This window comes from Mastigoproctus giganteus, chromosome 5 (genome assembly GCF_048544385.1).
Source record: "Mastigoproctus giganteus isolate SK-2022 chromosome 5, ASM4854438v1, whole genome shotgun sequence".
Taxonomy (NCBI): domain Eukaryota; kingdom Metazoa; phylum Arthropoda; class Arachnida; order Uropygi; family Thelyphonidae; genus Mastigoproctus; species Mastigoproctus giganteus.
The window spans coordinates 67,973,675-67,994,498 of NC_143579.1; the positions used below are offsets into that span (position 1 = coordinate 67,973,675).

The 20,824-nt window shown below is 37.1% G+C and overlaps 1 protein-coding gene across 1 annotated transcript in view; it reads left to right on the plus strand.

Moving 5' to 3' along the window:
- The window catches only part of LOC150085465 (uncharacterized), a 515,305-nt gene that overhangs the window by 484,428 nt on the left and 10,053 nt on the right, over positions 1-20,824 (plus strand). Inside the window, exon 14 of the mRNA XM_090374573.1 lies at positions 2,844-3,102. Within this exon, the coding sequence (XP_090230699.1) occupies positions 2,844-3,102 (259 nt within the window). The remainder of the gene's footprint in view (positions 1-2,843; positions 3,103-20,824) is intronic.

Consider the following 20,824-nt stretch of genomic DNA (forward strand, 5'->3'; position numbering starts at 1 on the left):
TTACCCCTAATGGTAGTTACCTCTTTGAGTAAATCCCACTTCAGCACACTGTGATCACTGCCACCTAGTGGTTCCTGTATCTGCAGATTCTTAATGCATGAAGAATCACTACTGATAATCAAATCAAGAGTATTACTCCCTCTAGTTGCCTCCCTAACATGCTGATGTAGAAAACAATCATCCAATAAATCCACAAAAGCCTTGCTAGTGTGTGAGTGACCAGTCCCCAAATTCCAGTCAATATCTGGGAAATTAAAATCCCCCATTATAAGACTCTCTGATTTACTGGCCCAGTCTATTTCCCCGTACAGTTTCTTATTATACTCATCAGAGTCATTAGGCCTATAGCACACTCCTACTCTCAATTTTGATCTCCCAATGCTTATGTCACACCAAACTGACTCGACACTGCACTGTCCAGCATTGTCGACTGGCTTCACTTCCTTGGATTTTATGTATTTCTTAACTAATAGCATAACCCCTCCTCCCTTCCTATCCTGTCTATCCTTTCTGTAGACATTGTACTCCCCAAATTCCAGTTCTGCATTCCTTATATCTGTGTGACACCACGTCTCTGAAATCCCCACAATATCTGCCGTTGATGTTTTGAGCAATACCTCAAATTCATCAAATTTATTTACTAAACTCCTAGCATTGGTGTACACGCAAGTATACATGCAACTATTTCTATTCTTAGCTGCGCTAACACAACCCATGTGTTTACTTGTACCGCAATGACTCCCAGCAGTCTCTGAAATATCCTGCATCTTGTTTTTCAAGCTTCTGCTCATTCCAATAGAAGCAGTGCAAGAATCTCTTTCACCTCTGCCAGTGGCTACTGTTAATCTATTCGTCTTTGTCTCCCCCCAAGCTAGCAGTTTTCCGACCCACCTAACACTGCCTCGATAGCATCAGCAAATATTCTTGCACCCTTTCTATTTAAGTGTATCCCATCCCTGTAGAAGCAATCTCTCCTGTTAACAAGTACAGTCCAGGCTGAAAAAAATTCTACCCCTTGAGCCTTGCACAATCTTTCCAGGGCCGAATTGATCGACAAGGCTCTCATCATATACTCCCTCCTATCATGTCTGGGCAGAATTGCAGACACTTTCAAATTCAACCCTAATTCACGGCTTTTTTTCAACAGTGACCTGTACTTGTTAAGTAATTCCACCGGTCTCCTACTCTTAATATCATTAGTGCCAACGTGTACAACTATATCACCTTTTGTGCCCTTAAAAGATAATATCCGCTCTACAACGTCATCAACCTTTGCCCCTGGCAGACATACCCTGGTCCTGTTCCACCTATCTTTTTTACAAAGCATGTTCCCGTTTCCCTGACAATAGAGTCACCCACAACTACTATTTCCTTTGGGACCAGCGCATTCTGCCTTGGGGGCTTCCGCTGTGTTGCGCGATGACCAAGTGCAAGCTCTGGCATTGGTGTGGGCAGCTGAGAGCCTGATGCGCCCCTCACTTTTAATCCTTCGAGGGCATCCACCCTGTCCTTCAAGCTCTCATATAGGCCCATAACAATGCTGAGTTGTCGCCTGATTTCCTTACACTCCTTGCATCGCGCACACACAAAGACACCCCCCATGGTAGTATCATGTCCCGTACCTGACTGTTCCACAAACATCAAGCAAGTAGTGCATTTTAATAGGCTGTGATTCAGAGGGCAATTGCCCCCCCCCCCCAGTTCTCCCCTGAGCCACAGCACTCCCATTAGCTTGAGCCTTTTGCTTTGCTGCTCTGGTCAGAGTCATGATTTCGATTTAATTTCAATAAAATTTCAATTTCAGTACAAAATTAAAACCCTAAACTTATATCTCAACACAGTTATAATTCTATATTTATGTTTCAGTATCGAGTGTTATCTACGAAATCCCTTTATATAACTTCCGTATTAAGTTAAGTATTAATTATTTATTTTTTACTAATTATTTATGTTACGTAACCCAAGTCGTTATATGTATAGTTAAAAGTACAATTTAATTGACAATGAAGTTCAACAAGATTAATTATCTGATTAATTGACAATATTATATACTATACTATACTATATTAAGCTTATACTATCTATTTCGAGATATTTCGTATCGCGTAGCAATGGCGGCTATTTACGAACGGTAAACATGTGGATTTGATACCCTTTCCGATACTAAGTAATACCTACAAAATCTCTATCTAAGTTACTTTAATCTAAGTATCGTAAATAAGAATATAAAACTACTCTAGAAAATAAGTTAATATTCCAATTTAAGCTAATAAAACAGAAAATAAATCAGAAAAAACTTCTCTGTTCCAGGAGCGGCAAAAATGTACGTCCGCACAGGATACTCTCGTTCTCGTTTAGACTTAGTAGTGAAAATTTGACAGGCCATGTAGCCTGTATCACTCTCCTAATTCTGCCAACAACATCTGTGGCATTTATCCAGAGGAATGTGATTGAAGAATGAATTCTCACTATAGATTTCTGATTGAAAGAAAATGAGGAGAATGTTCCTGTTTTTTTCTATACTGCTTTTTTCTTCTTTTTCTATACTGCTTTTCCATCCTTTTTGGTATTGCCATAATTTATTATAATTCAGATATATCTGTCTTTGGGATATTACACTCTGGAAAGTAGCACGATTGTAAGTTTCTACATAAAAGAAGAGAGAAACATTTCTTTACTTTAAAAATGATGCTTTCAGAATTCCTGTAACTGTTAAAAAGAATGTTTAGCAATACTAGCTACAAAAAATAATTGCTTATTTTCCAGTGTATGCACCAGTCAGTAACTATTGAGAGAGCAAATTCTTACATAATTTTTAAAGCAATTATTTTATTTATTTTTAGGAACATCAGCTTCGAAGTCATCATAAAATGTTTCACAGTAATCATACATACAGATGCGTATATTGCGGAATCTCATTAAAATTACGGCATTCATTGAAGAGACATCTGAAGAAAAAACATGGAGATCTTGAACAAAATTGGAAAAATGTTGATGTGGTGAATGAAATGCTAGTAACAAAAGATCAGCCAGCAGAAACTTCTGATGTCTCACACCCTGCTGAACTGCATTTCCAGGTACCAGATTTAGTAACTGCTCAAGGTAAATTATTGCTTTTATTTAATTTCACTAAGGTAATTGAGTAGTATATTTTAATGCTTCCCTCATCACCAAGTAATAATTTCATCGCGTCATACCAATTAACTTTTTATTTTTCACATTTACATAGTACAGTCAAAAATTCTCAAACTTGCATATTAAACATAGCTAAATCTAGACACAGCAGCCACACTCAAAGTACTTTACTTGAGTAGTAGTGCACATTTGCACTACTCTACTGGCTGGATAATGAGGAGAACATCTTAAGTTGCTTTGGTAATCTCTTGTTTGCTGTGGAAGTGATGGCCTTGTAAACATTGTGGGAAAGAAAGAAATTGCAGGTGAGGAGTTGGGTAAATAAGAAGGATGTTGTAACAGTAGTGCAACTGTATTTACAAGCTCTTATTACATGAGAAATGAGCAGTGTGTGTGGATGCATTATTGAGTATCAGCTCCAATCTTTCGCTACCCACCACACTAAAAATATTTGCTGAATTTTATCTCGCAGCTAGTACGACACCTCTGTGTATCTTTCCTTATTCATAGTAGTGCCTTAAGGAAATAATTCATAATGCACAACATCACAGTAGTCAAAAAAAAAAAAAAAACTGATACTGTCTTCTCCCCTTCTGATCCAGTACATGAGATGACTTCCAAGTTGATAATTCACACTTTGTGGCTTGTAGAAAAAACACCCAGTCTCATGCCCAGTGATGGATTCTAGGAACAGTGGATGATTACCACAAGTTGTTAAACCAATCATTGTGCCAATTGTTAGCAAGCATCTGAGGCACCACATGCTGAGCAACCTGATGCATGAAATCACTTCTTAAAATTCCATGTAGGCTTCTGTGTAATATGTTTAAAGCTTCTGCAAGATTATAAACAGTCACACAGCAGTTCCAATTTCCAAGTTGTCGGTCTGTTTCAATTTTGTTGGGCATATAAGCAGTTGAAGGTCATGGAACAACCAGATCCTATCATCAGCCCATGTGTGGTCTGATGATGGAAATGGCAAGGATCTTGATAAAAGACTGGTTCATTACAAAAATTAAAGATCTTCCAGAATGGTTACCAGAGAGGTTTTCTCTCCTCTCTTTAAATGTAGAGACTATTATTATTATTATCTCAATGATTATTACTTTGCGTTCATACAAGACAAACAATCTGCTCTGTGAACATTGGAAATGCATCATTTTCAGAAACAGATTTCCATAAGCATTGGCAAAATTTTCTGTTTGCACGATGTTCCAAATTTGACATTTTTCACACTCAGAAATCATGATAAAATAAATGCACATAGCAAAGCAATGAAACATCTACTGAATGATTAACAGACTTGTATTTATGTATAGGTGCAGGAGATGAAACTTGAAATTTGAAAACAGCATATCGTGTTGTGTTTACTGGTTGCAAAACTGTACAGCCAGTCTAGAAACTTCTTGATTGTACTACACATGTGTCTCACTTTGGGATAAGAATCTTTTAATGAATGAAGAACTTGTAAGCAGCTTTAGCTGATATTGGAAAATTGCCTTTAGTCAAAGAGTAATTGATCATTAGAATAAACTTATACCTGAATCAGAATTAAAATAAATTCTAATTCATGAAAATTAGAATGAATTCTGATGTAGGATTAGACAAATCAAATTATTAGAAGGGCTGGATAAACAAAATATGCAATTTTTTTTTTTTTTTTTAAATTTGTTATGCTGTATAAGCTTGCTTCTCTGCATCATTTTGCCATTTCAGCACATCCTGCTATAACATGTGACATGCATTCCAAAAAAATGGCAACATAGTAGAAATGCATGCTGTAGTGTGCACATTTCAGTTAAGGATGGGTTATAAAAAGGCTCTAAATTTTCAATTTTGGTTTTATTGGCGCATTAGCTACTAAGGCTATAATGCGCCTAAATTTTCAATACTTGTCCCATTTTCATACTTATTGATATATACTGCACTGTGATTTGTAAATGACATGTTAAAACTCAAAAGCTATTAAACAACAATGTATTGAATAAAAGATACATGGGCAATATTGTTTCATTTTGAAGGCTAATTTTTCAATCACAGGAAACAGGGGGAGGAAAATCTTCTTTGCATTGGGCTGGTTTTTTAATGAATGATCAGTTGTCTAACTTGCTTCTCTCTCTCTTAAAATAAATATGTAATAGCTAATCTGATAAACCAGTTTTCTTTTGATTTCTGGATCCATGTTGAAAGCCATTTTTGGCAAAACATTCAACCTTCCTTTTGTATTTTCAGTATTTTAAAAATTTTTACATTTTTTCTGAAACACTACCATTTTTTTTATACTTGCTGTTTACAGAACAAGTGTAAGAATATGTATATAGAAACTGTATATAAATTTTTACACACAAAATATATAAAAAATCAAAATATGTGACTTGCACTCACTGACCACCATAAACTGAAATGATGCTGAAGTATGGAGAAAAACAATAGGCAGCTCAAGATCACTCACTATACCTTCTCTTTTCATAGCATTAATTAGTGTGGAGTGGTCAGCCAAGTGAGTTATCTTGAGCCACTTCTTTTCTATCTGTTATAGATATAAGGAGCATAAAAAAGATAGCAGGTTGGTTCTGTGTGTGTAACTTAAAATTTTTTACATGTAACAGTGGACAAGATATCAAATAAATATGTGCATAACTTGAAACATGCATTATATGGTGCATTATAGCAAAATAAGCAGTATTTACCCTATTGTCCTCTGTGTTAGTAAAGTTATTTCCTCACTTGTCACTTGTTTGGAGAGTTCTAGGTTTGACTTCTGTCAAAGACCAGAGCAATTCTTAAAAAGCTTCTTCAATCAAGGTTGCAATTAACTGATTTGCAAATGGAAAAGGTGAACTCTCTCATCATGAATCGTGTTTTTTTTTCAGCCAGAGCAATATGCAGATTGACCCACAAATATGCAACCTGTTTCAAATATGAATAAGAACTCATGCACTATAGCTTGGATAGCTGACTCATAAAAAATTCCCAAATACAAGATAAGCCCACCCTGTACAAAATAAAGAAACCTTATATTCTTATCATAAGATGTAACCATTTAGAATTCATCTTATGATTGCATTCCACTATAGATTTTCTGCTGTTTTGCAGAATTCTGCTATTTATACATTACTAGGCCTATTAGCTAGTAGGGAGAAAAACAACAGATTTGTAAACTTTGGTTTGCATACATGACTAATGGTGACAATAGATAAATATTAAATAAGTAACTAAGAAGTGAGCTACTGACAAATGATGAGACTAGGTGTGAATGGATATTCCAGTGTGAAAAAAAGCACTTTTGCCAACTTATTTATAGCCAATTTAATAAAAAAATGGCTTCACAACTAAAAGGACTTCATAATTCACAGTATGTTAGAGATATATTGTTGTTATTATTATTAATATTGTTGTTGTTGTTGCTCTTATATTATTTCTTCCTGATTGGGGGATCCCACTCCGTGACTGGTACTGCTATCAAGTACACAGGGTGGTCGTAATGTCTGGTGTTACTGTTGGTCGAGAAACTCTCTCACTATCCTACAGGTGTTCAAGGATTGCGACTTTCTGGAGTTCCTTGTAGGTGTTCTCTGGGAGCCCTATTGTTGCTATGCTGCTATGTAGTCTTTGGCACCATACCGGTGGTTGACACGATGATCAGGATGGTTGTTACGTCTTGCATATGCCACATCTCTTTGACCTCATGTCTCAGGTCGTGTACTTCCTAATTTTTTCCTCATGGGTTTTGTGGACATTGGTAGTGTTGGGCACTGCTATGTCAATGAGGTAGGTAGCCTTTTCCATCTTGTCCAAAAGGGTTATGTCCGGTCTGTTGTGCGGAATGGTCTTATCCGTTATTATGGTGCTGTCCCAGTACAGCTTGTGGGTTCGGGTCTCTAGTACTACCTGGGGGTTCATACTTGTAGTATGGTACACTTTCTTTGGCCAACAGGTATTTCCTCGCTGGGCTCCTCTGTAGCTAGGTGGGAAGGAGCAGCAGTGCATAGCACACGCTTCTTGATTAGACTGGGATTCGAGCCCGTCACCACCAAATATGGAGGATGCAGAAAGGTCAGGGAATGACCACTGCATATTCCCGGAGCAATATGGCCTTAGTTGCTAATGCTCCTAAAAAAAAAAAAGAAAAGAAAAAAAGAAAAACAAATTTCCTCGCTAGCTTCTGATGTATTATCCTGGCTACCTGGTCGTGTCTATGAGTGTATTCAGTCTGGATGATCACCTTGCACCCCTTGGTGATGTGTTGGATCATTTCTGAAGCCAGGTGATATTTGACATGTGTCATCTGACATTCTGGGCTCCTTTGCGATGTAATTTCTATAGTTTCTGGTGTTGATTACCTGGTCTTGGATGGCCAGCATGAATCCTTCAGTAAGAAGGATTCATGCTGGCCATCCCGCTCGTCCCGCTTGTGAGCCATGCATTGGAAGCAATGCTGTTGATGTGATCTTGATGGAGGTCATTGTAGTGTCTGCCATGGAGTGTCTTCTTTGCCCATCTTTCTAGCTTCGTTTCTTGTGCCATCTGGGCAGGAGGGGGTTCCTTGCTTAGGTTGAGTGGGGTATACCACTTATCTATCTTCCTTATGGCCTGGTGCACCCCTTGGTGATGTGTTGGATCATTTCTGAAGCCAGGTGATATTTGACATGTGTCATCTGACATTCTGGGCTCCTTTGCGATGTAATTTCTATAGTTTCTGGTGTTGATTACCTGGTCTTGGATGGTCAGCATGAATCCTTCAGTCTCGGGGAGGAGCGTCCCGCTTGTGAGCCGTGCATTGGAAGCAATGCTATTGATGTGATCTTAATGGAGGTCATTGTAGTGTCTGCCATGGAGTGTCTTCTTTGCCCATCTTTCTAGCTTCGTTTCTTGTGCCATCTGGGCAGGAGGGGGTTCCTTGCTTAGGTTGAGTGGGGTATACCACTTATCTATCTTCCTTATGGCCTGGTGGAGTGGTGCTGTGTTCTTCTCAAAGTAATCCTTCTGGTTAACTATCGCTGTTTTCTTTTGCTCTCTCAGGCCCCTTCCTCCCTCTTTCCGAGCTATTGTTAGTCTCTCCACTGCTGACTTCGGGAGATGTTGGCAGCTCTTGGTCATTATTGCCCTTGTCTTTCACATGATATCTTCTAGCTCGGTGTTAGTCCAATCTTTGACCCTTAATGTGTATGTTAGTACTGGAGCTGCATAGGTGTTTATGGCTTTAACTGTGTTCCCTCCGTTCAATTTTGCTTTCAGCAGGCTTCTAAGTCTCTGATGATATTTTTTGGTCAGGCACTTCTTGATTTCCTTGTGTTCTAACTGCTGAGCCTGCATCGTCCCTAGGTATTTGTAGGTATCTCCTTCTGTCATAGCTTCGATCTCTTTACCAGTCAGCAGCTGGTAGTTTCAGCTGACTAATTTTACCTGGTTTTCTCTAATTTTTCCTTTATTATTATTATTATTAATAGTAGTAGTAGTAGTGGCGTGTGATGCAAGAAAGCAAGCTTATAAAGCATCAGCAAAAAAAAAAAAAAAAAAAAAAAACACATTCTCACATCACCTGTCCATCCCACCAATAATTCGTCTAGTCCTTCCTTGAATTTATTAAAACTACCCACTTCCACAACAACAACAACAGATGGATGTTTGTTCCAACAATCAATAACCACCCAATGACAAGGCAAACCCACACACATCTATCCTGCAACAATCCTTTCTCAATTTGAATTTATGCCCCCTTGTGTAGTCGAAACAAGAGGAATAATACTATCAGCATTGAGTTTGCTCAATCCATTCAAAGCCTTAAAAACCTCAGTCAGATCACCTTGCAGGTGCCTAGTCTCCAATTGCTGAAATTTGCAGAACTGAAGCCTTTCTTGGTAAAACCATCCTTTTGTTCCCCTCACCAATCTTGTTGCTCTTCTCTGTACTCATTTCAGCAGCTCTACATCCTTCCTAAAATGAGACCTCCAGACCTGTATGCAGCACTCAAGATGTGGCCTGACCATTGCCTTATACAATGGAATAATGACCTCCTTATCCCTGCTAGAAAATTCCTGTATATCATTGACAAAACCCCATGAGCTGTCTTGGCAGCCTGTCTGTATCGCTCAGAGAACTTCATACCTGACTGCACAATTGCCTCCCCCAGGTCTTTTTCATTTTCTACTACCCAGAGTGTAGAAACGCAGCATTGATATGTTAATCTGAGAATACTCCTACCCACATACATTACCTTGCATTTGTCAAGATTAAACTTTAACTACCGTTTCTTAGCCCATCAGCCTAAATTTTTTAGATCTTGTTACAGCAGCTCACCCTGATTTCTGTCATTAACCACCCTGCCAACCTTTTTATCATCTACAAATGTAAACATTAAACCTGATATACCTTTATCCATATCGTTAATAAATATAGAAAACAATGGGCCAGCACTGAACCCTTAGGGACTCTATTAATAACATTAATGCATGAAGAGCAGTTTCCAATAAGAACCACTTTGTCTTCTTCTACTCAACCATCCCTTTATCCAGAGCAGTACCTTTCTCTCATTGCCACACTGCTCCAATTTGTGCAACAGTATCAAAAGCTTCCTGAAATCCAAGTATATGATATCAAAATTATTTTTTACACCAGTTCTTTTCAGTTCCTTTGTTATTGCATCATAGTATCCAGTCAGATTGGTCAGACAAGATCGCCAGTGGTGTAGTCTGGCCGGAACGACGTTTCAGTACTTTTTTTCTAAATGTCATAATAGAAAATCATTAAATTTATACACCTAATATTATGAAACAATGGCATAATCAAAGGGGAGGGAGAAATAATATCTATTTTACCCATTGCTACTAAAAATATATATTAATAGTAATCTTTAAAATTAATAGATTTCTTTAAAAATTTATTTAAAAACAAAAATATAAATTTTGATCAAATGAATGACCATGAAATTTCTAGCACTTGTAAAATTTTTAGAACTGCATATTATATTGTGAAACATGATCGACCATATTCTGACCATTTTGAGTTGTTACAACTTCAAGAATTGAATGGCACTGTTACTTCTAACGGTTTGTGTTCAAGATTAATTGCTACTAATATAATAGAGCATGTCACAATGCAAATGAAATTAAAATTGTGCCAACAAATTGTGGACATACGTGGAAACTTATCAATTCTCATTGATGAGTCTACCACTCTAAGCAAGAAATCTACTCTGATTATTTATTTAAAATGTGAAACCAATAAAATGAAAGATCCACATTACTTGTTTCTTGATTTAATTGAATTACCAAATCAAGCAGCTTTCACAATAACAGTGTGTCTCTTAAAATGTCTTGAAAATTACGGATTTGATGGCAATTATTTAAAACACTATTTAATTTCTTTTACAAGCGATGGGGCAAGTGTTATGTTGGGCAGAAAATCTGGAGTTGGAAATAAATTATTAGAAAAATATCCAAATTTGATCATATAGCATTGCTTAAACCATCGGCTTGAGTTGGAGATGCAATATCAGAAGTTCATGGAATTAACCATTTTCAAATATTTATGGACAAGCACTACCAGCATTGGCAAAGATATTAAAAGGATTGGATGGGTATCTAATGTAAAGTGGGTGGTCAGCTCCTTTAGGACCGTATCAGCATTTTTGGCAAAATTTTACATCATTATGCCATCATTTTGAAAATGCCAGTAAAGATAACAACTGAAACAAAACTGAACAATCCATGTTCAACAGATTATATAAGCAAATTTCATCAAAACAGTTTGTTCTAAATTTAGCCCTGATGTATGATGTATTGTTCGAGCTATCGATTCTTTCAGAGTCATTGCAAAAAAGAGATATGACAGTAGTATATACAGGCAAATTGATTTGTCGTACAATTCGTTACTTGGAATTTTTAAAAGATCTTCAAAAAGGAAAAAAGTTGTTAGAAGCCTCAGATGCTATTGAAAAAAAAATGCAATTATTTTCCATAACATTAATGGACAATAACACAGTAATATTAATTCATAGAAATCAATTTCTAAACAGTATTATTAATAATATGAAGCATAGGCTGAGCATTAGTACAGATCCTACTGAATTTACTGAAGGAATTTCAACTTCAGACAAAAGAGTTGCGAATTCTTGAACCAAGCAAATGGCCATCTGAAATTGATCCTGGATTTGGAGAAAAGGAAATAGAATCTCTCTCTCTCTGTAAATGTTTTAATTTATCTTTCACAAAATGTTTGAATGCTTACAGGGATTATTTAGCTAATGGTGTTTGTAGCATGCCGACAGATTTGAAACATTTAAAAACTTATAGCTTGCAGTTCTTCTGAATGCAAGTGTGGCTTCAGCAGTATGAATTTAATATTAACTGAGAAAAGATCCCGTATTTTTGTTGAACATGTGGCAAGTTTGTTGTTTATTAAACTACACGGTCCACCATTAGAATTATGGAATCCAAATTTTTATGTCCGAACTTGGTTGTGGTCTCATCATTCTGCTGTTGACCAACAAACAAAAAGGGCAGTCACACAAGAATACGTAATCGATCCTGTATGGGAATTTCTATGATTCTTCTGAACAGTATATTTTATATTATTTTGGAGTTTTTGTTTTTTTCTTTTCTGATTTTTTAAATTTTTTGTCTTTGTTTTTCACTTTTGAAATTTTTATTTAATAGTTATGAATAAATACTGAACAAATATTCTAATCTTTGACTTATTTATTTTTGCAAATGAAAAAAGTGTAGGTAACTATTTGTAGTTAATCGACGAGCATTCCGGTATTGTTTTTTTTTAGCAATACACCTCTGAAGCCCTTAACAAGTCCATACTTGACTGCAGTATAATTGCATTCCTGTTTAGATGTGCCTGAATTACTTCTTTAACTGGAGACTCCATGTTTTCCATAGATCAGAAGTTAAGCTAACAGTTCTGTAATTATTCATGTCACTGTTTGATACTTTTTGTGAATGGGAATACCTTTTGCACATTTCCAGTCCAAAAGGGACTCCCCTGAATCCATATGTGGCTAAGGATTTGGATAGATCCCATCCACCCCAGGATGGGATCTGACCAATTTTTAAGTCTATCCAAATCCAAAGCTTTATGCTAAGCTTCAACAATTTTCTTCCACTTTTGTCTCAGTTATCACAAAAATCATTTAGCTCCCTGTTAGATTTTGATGAACATCTTGCATTTCCCTCTGCAACTCCTTGATATATGCAAAATACCTATTCAGTTTATAAGTAACCTGAGCAGGATCATCAACAGTTAAACCACTGACATCAAGCGGATCAATGTGATTCAAACCCATCTTTATAACCGTAGAAACAGTTACTATAAATAAAGAAGGCTTTGCTGCTTTTCTTGCCATTCTTTTCCAGAGATTTCTCATAATCTGCCTTAGCTTGCCTAACTTCCTTTGTGATTTGATTGCAGACTAGTTTATATCTACCATAGGCTTCTGTATCACCTGATAATTTATATGCATCCCATGCATTTTTTTTCTCAGCCACAAGTCTCATCAGTTCATCTGACATCCATTTAGGTCTAAGCCTGGAATGGTATTTCTTATTTGGTATGAAAAGCCTGGTGGCTTCAGTTGCTTACATTTACTTCCATGAATGCTTCCCATTTATAATTTTCTGTTAGTAACATCATCAAGTGGTCTCACTGTATAGAATTTAAAACCTGTCTAAGATCACTGTAGTCACCCTTACAAATGCAAAAGCCCTTCCTTTTACCCTTGTCAGTAATTAGGTCTTTAAGTAAATTCCACATCAGCACATTATGATCACTGCCATCCAGAAGGTCTTTTACCTGCTAATTCTTAATGCATGAAGAAGCACTGCTGATAATCAGATCAAGAGTATTGCATCCTCTTCTTGCCTTTCTAATATGCTGCTGTAGAAGAAAATTATCCAGTAAATCAAAAGTCTTTCTAGTGTATTTTTTATTTTTTTGTGAAAACCCCAAACCCGAGAGGTATTAGAACCTATAGTACTTAGTACCGTGCTTGGATTGGAGGTTGAGAAGACAAAAGAAGATATTTGTTGACATTAGACTTGAACTTCTGTAGACTGTAATTTTCAGGAAATACATATACATATGCCACCTCTCAGCCCATCTGCCCAACCTTTCCAGATCCTGTTGCAGCAGCATAGCGTCAGTAGTGTCCTTAACAACCCCGCCAACCTTTGTATCATCTGCAAACTTGAACATTAAGCTTGATATACCATCATCAATATTATTTATAAATACAGAAAACAATAATGGACCCAACACTGAACCCTGAGGGACTCCACTAATGACATTAGTCCACGATGAGCAGTGTCCATTGATTACCACTCTCTGTCTTCTCCCCTCAACCACCCCTTTATCCATAGCAGCAATTTGCCTCCAATGCCACACTGCTCCAATTTGTGCAGCAGTCTTCCATGTGCAATAGTATCAAAAGCTTTTCTAAGATCCAAGTATATAATATCAAAGTTATTCCCTGTATCCAGTTCTTTAGTGACTGCATCATGGTATCCAATAAAATTGGTCAGGCAGGCAAGACTTCCCCTTAACAAAACCATGCTGTGTCTGAGCTATAACTGAAGTCTTGTCTAGATGATCCTGCAGTGCTTCTTTAACCAGTGCCTCCATTATTTTTCCTGGAACAGAAGTTAAACTTACAGGTCTATAATTACTTGTGTCAGCCTTTGATCCTCCTTTGTGAATTGGGATCACATTTGCACATCTCCAGTCTATGGGTGCCTCCCGCACCTCCGTAGCCAGGTGGGAAGGAGCAGCAGTGCGTAGCGCATGCTTCTTGATTAGACCGGGGTTCGAGCCCGTCACCACCAAATACGGAGGATGCGGAAAGGTCAGGGAATGACCACCGCATATCCCCGGAACAAATGGCCTTAGTTGCTAATGCTCCTAAAAACCAAACAACAATGGGTGCCTCCCCTGAGTGCAAGGAAGCTCTCATAATTATGGCTAAGGGTTTGCTTATTTCCTTTGCTGCCTCCTTTAATATAACTGGATAGATCCCATACACCCCCAGGTGCCTTTCTTGTGTTTATCTTAAACAATTTCTCCTCCACTTTACTCTCAGTTATTACAAGATTATCTAGCTTACTGCCAGAGTTGAATACACCGTTGGCATTCCCCTCACTGAATAACTCCTCATTGTGAATGTCGATGCAAAATATTCATTTAGTTTGTTAGCTACCTGAGCAGGATCATCAACAGTTGAACCATCAATATCAAGTGGACCAATCTGATTCATCCCCTTCCTTCTAGAGTTTACATAAGTAAAGAACTCTTTGCTGTTTTTCTTTGCATCCTTTGCCAAAGATTTCTCATAATCTGCCTAACCTCCTTTGTGACTTTGTTACAGACCAACTTATATCTATCATAGCCTTCTGTGTCACCTGTTATTTTATATGTATCCCATGCATTTTTCTTCTCTATCACATGTCTAATTAGTTCATCTGACATCCATTTAGGCCTAAATCTTGAACAGTATTCCTTAGTTGGTATGTAAAGCCTAGTAGCTTCCAAGATAAGTTCTTTGAATGCTTCCCATTTTGAATTTTCTGTTGGTAACATCGTCAGTCGGTCCCACTGTATAGAATTTAAATACTATCTCAAACCATCGTAGTTGCCCTTACGAAAGCAATAACCCTTCCCTTTACCCCTGATGGTAATTACCTCTTTGAGTAAATCCCACTTCAGCACACTGTGATCACTGCCACCTAGTGGTTCCTTTATCTGCAGATTCTTAATGCATGAAGAATCACTACTGATAATCATAATCAAGAGTATTACTCCCTCTAGTTGCCTCCCTAACATGCTGATGTAGAAAACAATCATCCAATAAATCCACAAAAGCCTTGCTAGTGTGTGAGTGGTCAACCCACAAATTCCAGTCAATATCTGGGAAATTAAAATCTCCCATTATAAGACTCTCTGATTTACTGGCCCACTCTATTTCCCTGTACAGTTTCTTATTATACTCATCAGAGTCATTAGGCCTATAGCACACTCCTACTCTCAATTTTGGATCTCCCAATGCTTTTGTCACACCAAACTGACTCAACACTGCACTGTCCAGCAATGTTGACTGGCTTCACTTCCTTGGATTTTATGTATTTCTATGTATTTTTATGTATTTCTTAACTAATAGTATAACCCCTCCTCCCTTCCTATCCTGTCCTGTCTATCCTTTCTGTAGACGTTGTACTCCCCAAATTCCAGTTCTGCATTCCTTATATCTGTGTGACACCACGTCTCTGATATCCCAACAATATCCGCCTTGGATGCTTTGAGCAATACCTCAAATTCATCAATTTATTTACCAAACTCCTAGCATTGGGTAACACGCAAGTATACATGCACTTGTTCTTTTTCTTAGCTACCCTAACACAACCCATGTGTTTACTTGTACCGCAATGACTCCCAGCAGTCTCTGAAATATCCTGCATCTTGTTTTCCAGACTTCTGCTCATTCCAATAGAAGCAGTGCAAGAATCACTTTCACCTCTGCCAGTGGCTACTGTTAATCTATTAGTCCTTGTATCCCCCCAAGCTAGCAGTTTTCCGACCCGCCTAACACTGCCTCAATAGCATCAGCAAATATTCTTGCACCCTTTCTATTTAAGTGTATCCCATCTCTGTAGAAGCAGTCTCTCCTGTTAACAAGTACAGACTAGGCTGAAAAAAATTCTACCCCTTGAGCCTTGCACAATCTTTCCAGGGCCGAATTGATCGACAAGGCTCTCATCATATACTCCCTCCTATCGTGTCTGGGCAGAATTGCAGACACTTTCAAATTCAACCGTAATTCACAGCTTTTTTTCAACAGTGACCTGTACTTGTTAAGTAATTCTGCCGGTCTCCTACTCTTAATATCATTAGTGCCAACGTGTACAACTATATCACCTTTTGAAGTAGGGTAATCCCCAAAAGAGATATATCATTTTGCCTAGAAATCAGAGCGTTACCAAAGATAAGCATAGGAGCAGAAGAATCCTTTTTGCGAGATATAAAACAAGACTGAGTTTTAGAAGGATTGAAATCAACTAAGCTGTCTTTGCCACACTGGAGAATTACCTGGAGATCTGCATTTAAGGAATTGGTAGCAGATATTCGAGAAGTTGAAGCTGATTGAGCAGGGCAGGGTTTTTCAAAATGGAAAGTGGAATGCAATGTGCTATCATTGGCAAAACTATGGATAGGATTTCCAGTCAATGGAAGAAGGTCATTAATATACAAGAGGAAAAGAGTGGGGAAAAGAACTGAACCTTGGGGGGACACCGGCATTAGTGGAGAAGTTAGAAGACAGAGAGCCATCTACCACCACCCTCAGTGAGTGATCAGAGAGAAAACTGGATAACCAATTACAAAAAACAGTTGGCAAACCATAAGATGGAAGCTTGTTTAGAAGACCTTTATGCCAAACTCGATCGAAAGCCTTTGAGATATCAAGAGCAACTGCTTGTGTTTCACCGAACTTATCCATCGAATTTGTCTGTAAATGGGTAACATAAGCCAGAATATCACCAGTGGATCGACACTAATGGAATCCATACTGGAGATCATTATCAGACGGAAGGTTTCTAGGTAGTTTAAGAGTTGGCAGTTAATTGATTTCTCCATTACTTTAGAAAGAGTAGAAGTAATTGCAAAGCCTCAGCATCTTGATCAGCTGGGTCAAGATGCTTTTTATGCATTTTATATTCAAATAAAGAATATGCATTTTATATTCAAAGTGTACTTTTTGAAGCTTTGAAGTATGCAGCTAGGCGTAGGAAAGCCACAGATAAGCAGGTACCATGGTGGTCTGAACAACTGAAAATTTTAAGGCGAGATGTTTTTTCAGCCAGGAAGCACCTTCGAAGATATAGGTCTCGTGATATAGAAGAGGCTAACTATTATAAGGAAATATATAGGTGTAAAAGGAGGGAATATCATAGGGCTATTTATCAGCATAAGTTAAGATCATGGCAGAATTTGGTAAGAACTGCAGGAAACAGTAACCCTTGGGGACTACTGTATAAGTTGACCATTACTAAAAAGATAGAGCAGGATGTATTTCACACAGTAATAGTAGATGGTAGGGAAACAGTTATTTGGGAGACAACTATTAAAGTTGTCATAGACAAACTGTTTCCCAAGGATTGTGTAAGTAATGATATTCTTGAACATCGTGAGATGAGAGCAGATAATAGAGATTATGTCAACGATGAGGATATCTCTCTTTTTACAGCAGAGGAGTTACTTGTAGTCAGTAAACAGATAAATGTTGATAAAACTTCAGGGATTGATTTAATTGAGAACAACAGTATCAGTAAGTTATTAGAGATACCCTCCAGTTCTGCTTAATATGTGTAACAAATGTTTATTGGAAGGCATATTTCCTGTTTTCTGGAAATGTGCCCTTCTGAAATTGTTGCAAAAACCAGATAAAGAAAAAACAAAAAGCCCCAGGAGCTTTCGACTAATATCGCTTTTACCTAACCTAGGCGGTGCCTCCGTAGCCAGGTGGGAAGGAGCAGCAGTGCGTAGCACATGTTTCTTGATTAGACCGGGGTTCGAGCCCGTCACCACCAAATACGGAGGATGCGGAAAGGTCAGGAAATGACCACCGCATATCCCGGAGCAATATGGCCTTAGTTGCTAATGCTCCTAAAAACCAAATAACAACAACAACAACAACAACCTAACCTAGGCAAGTTGTTTGAGAGAATAATTTTCCATGGATTAAGTGACTTCATGAATTTACACCACATTGAGTTGCCATTTCAGTATGGTTTTAGAAAATCCAAATCTACTGAGGATGCAATTAATAATTTAGTGCTTTACGTTAAAAATGCAGATAGTAAATATGTTCCTGCTCTGTTCATTGACTTTGCAGGAGTTTTGATTCAGTCTGGCACGAGAGTATTCTTTACTCTTTAAGACAGCTCCATTGTCCAAGGAAAATATACCGGGTTGTAATAAGCTATTTAACTTTAAGGCAGATAATTGTAAGGGCACAGCATTTAACTTATAGGAAATTAGTGTCTAGGGAGATGCCCACAGGGATCTGTGTTGGGTCCCCTATTTTGGAACTTGGTTCTGAACCAATGGCTTAAATTGAGACAAACAGTTTGCCATAAAATAGCATTTGCGGATGATCTGCTTATCTGTGTGCCTGGTAACTCAAGAAAGGATATTGAAGAGAAGGCTGCAATGGTTCTTCAGAGTCTAACATCATGGGCTATTGTAAATAAATTAACAGTTTCAGAAGGAAAAACAGTTATGATGTTAGTTAAATGTCACCTTGATATCAATCGACAACCAAAAATTTTGTTAAATTGTAAGGAAATTAAATTTGTTACCCAAACTAAGTATCTAGGTGTTTTATCAGATGCTAGGTTAACTTTTGTTCCCCATCTCAGTTATTTAATGAATAAAATTAAGCGTTTTAATGCAGCAGTAATACGGATTTCCTGATCAAAGTGGGGGTTATGTAGATCAGTTTTAAATCTTTATTATATGGCAGTTTTTCTGCCAATAGTGACTTATGTATCATCAGTGTTGGTAACTTGTGTGAATAAGATTAAGTTTAAAGCCAAGTTAAATTCTGTGCAAAGAACAATGCTGTTGGCAATCCAGAGGGCTTGCAGAACAGTGTCAACAAATGCCCTGCAGGTATTAGCAGGCCACATGCCGTTAGATCTTTTTATAATATATAGAGCTTTCTGGTACCATATTAGGAAGTATAATAATTTCATGTGTTTAAACATTGTGTGTGATCTTAACATTGACCCTAAGGTTGAAAAGAAAAGAATATATGCTAAGTTAATGGAAATCTGGCAAGCCAGATGGATGGATAGTATTACTGGTGCGGTCACCAGACATTTCATTCCAAATGTTTCTTTTTCATGTTTTAAACTGAACAAGTGGTTTTTTCCTAGTATGGAGACTTCTTTTTTGTTAACAGGGCATGGTTCTTTGAATAGTGAATTATATTATTTTCGATTAAAGTCAAACCCTTACTGTGGTGTTGAAGAAACTTGGTGCCATGTATTGTATGATTGTTTATTGTATGAGAATTACAGAGCTCAATTAAAGAATGTAATTAGTGATTTGAGATATGGAAATGAAAATAACTACTTGTCAGATTATAGTAAGTTTGTTGCTTTTCAAAGGTTTGCTATTTCTGTATTTCTAAAAAGAAGACAGTTATCATCCTGGATATTTGTAAACTAATAGCTGTTCACTGTATAGATTTTTTTTTCTCTCCCCCCATCCTATTCTTATTCTGTTTTTTTTTTTATTTTATTTTATTTATTTTATTATTATTATTTTTTGTTTGCTGGCACTGTGGAAATTAACATAGTGTGGGATAAATTGCCAGGGTGAGATTTGGGTTTGGGGGAGATGTTTTTTTTTTTTTTCTTAACACCCTGGTCTTCATTTTTTTTTTTTTTTTTTTTTTCCCTTTTTAGTATTTATTTATTATTATTTTTTTCCCTTCCTTTTTGTTGTGTTTGCTGGCACTATGTAAGTAACTAAGTGCGGGATTGTGGACCAGGATGGTGTTTTTTTATTATTATTTTATTATTTTTTTTTTTTCTGCCCACAGGAGTAAGAAGCTTTGATTCCTGTGTGGGAAGGAGAGATTTATTAGTTTATTTTATTAATATATAAATATTTTTATTATTATTATTTTGTAAATATTATTTATTATTAATATTTTATTTATTATATATTTTTTATTTTATTTTATTTATTATTATTATTTTTTTGTAAATATTATTTATTATTAGTATTTTATTTATTATATATTTTTTTTATTTTATTGGTCAACTGGCCTGGTCAACTTGGGGGTGGGATTGCTGGCACCCTCTGGTCTAGCATTTCCAGCAGAGGGTGCGGGAATTTTGTGCGGTCAGCACAGACAGTACAGTAGACCTAGGCCCAGCTCCACGTTCACAAGGACAAGCATTAGGTAGCAGTTATCCTAGGTGATGACTGCTCTCTGGTGGCTGGGTATCGTGAATTTGGACAAATGTCTAGGGGCCACCAACAACAATAATAATAATAAAATAAAATATGACCAGCTGGGTTGGTGTGACTAGAAGATGGAAGCCAGCTGGAGTTGTCAACATTAAAATCACCAAGGATAATTACCTCACTGTTAGGAAAGTTGGACTTGAGAAAGTCAAGTTGCAAAGAGAGGAAGTCAAAGAGCTCCAAGTGATTAGTGGAGTTGGGAGAATAGTAGAGACAACAGATGAATTTGACACAATGAGGTAGAGAGATTTTAAGCCATAGAAGATCAAAAAGAGGAGATTCCAAATTACCAAGTCTCTGACAGGGAATATGTACAAGTACCATCTTTGAGGCGAAAGGAATCATACAGCAAATAGTTTGGGCAACTGAGATGAACAGTAGTTGAATCAACCGATAACTAAGATTCTGTCAGAAAAAGTACACGAGGTTTGGCAGACTGCAAGTGGAAATGGACATCATTGAGATTAAATTTGAGACCATGTATATTTGTGAAATGAATTAGGAAGTGCTTGGGAGGTTTAGATCTTTTCGCAGATAAGCTTACTCTATTAGTTTGACAATTCATGGTGTATTCAATAGTAAGAAAAAGTGGGGGGTGGGAGATATGCTGCATGAAGTAATGAAATTATTGGATATGACATACACATGTTAAGAATAT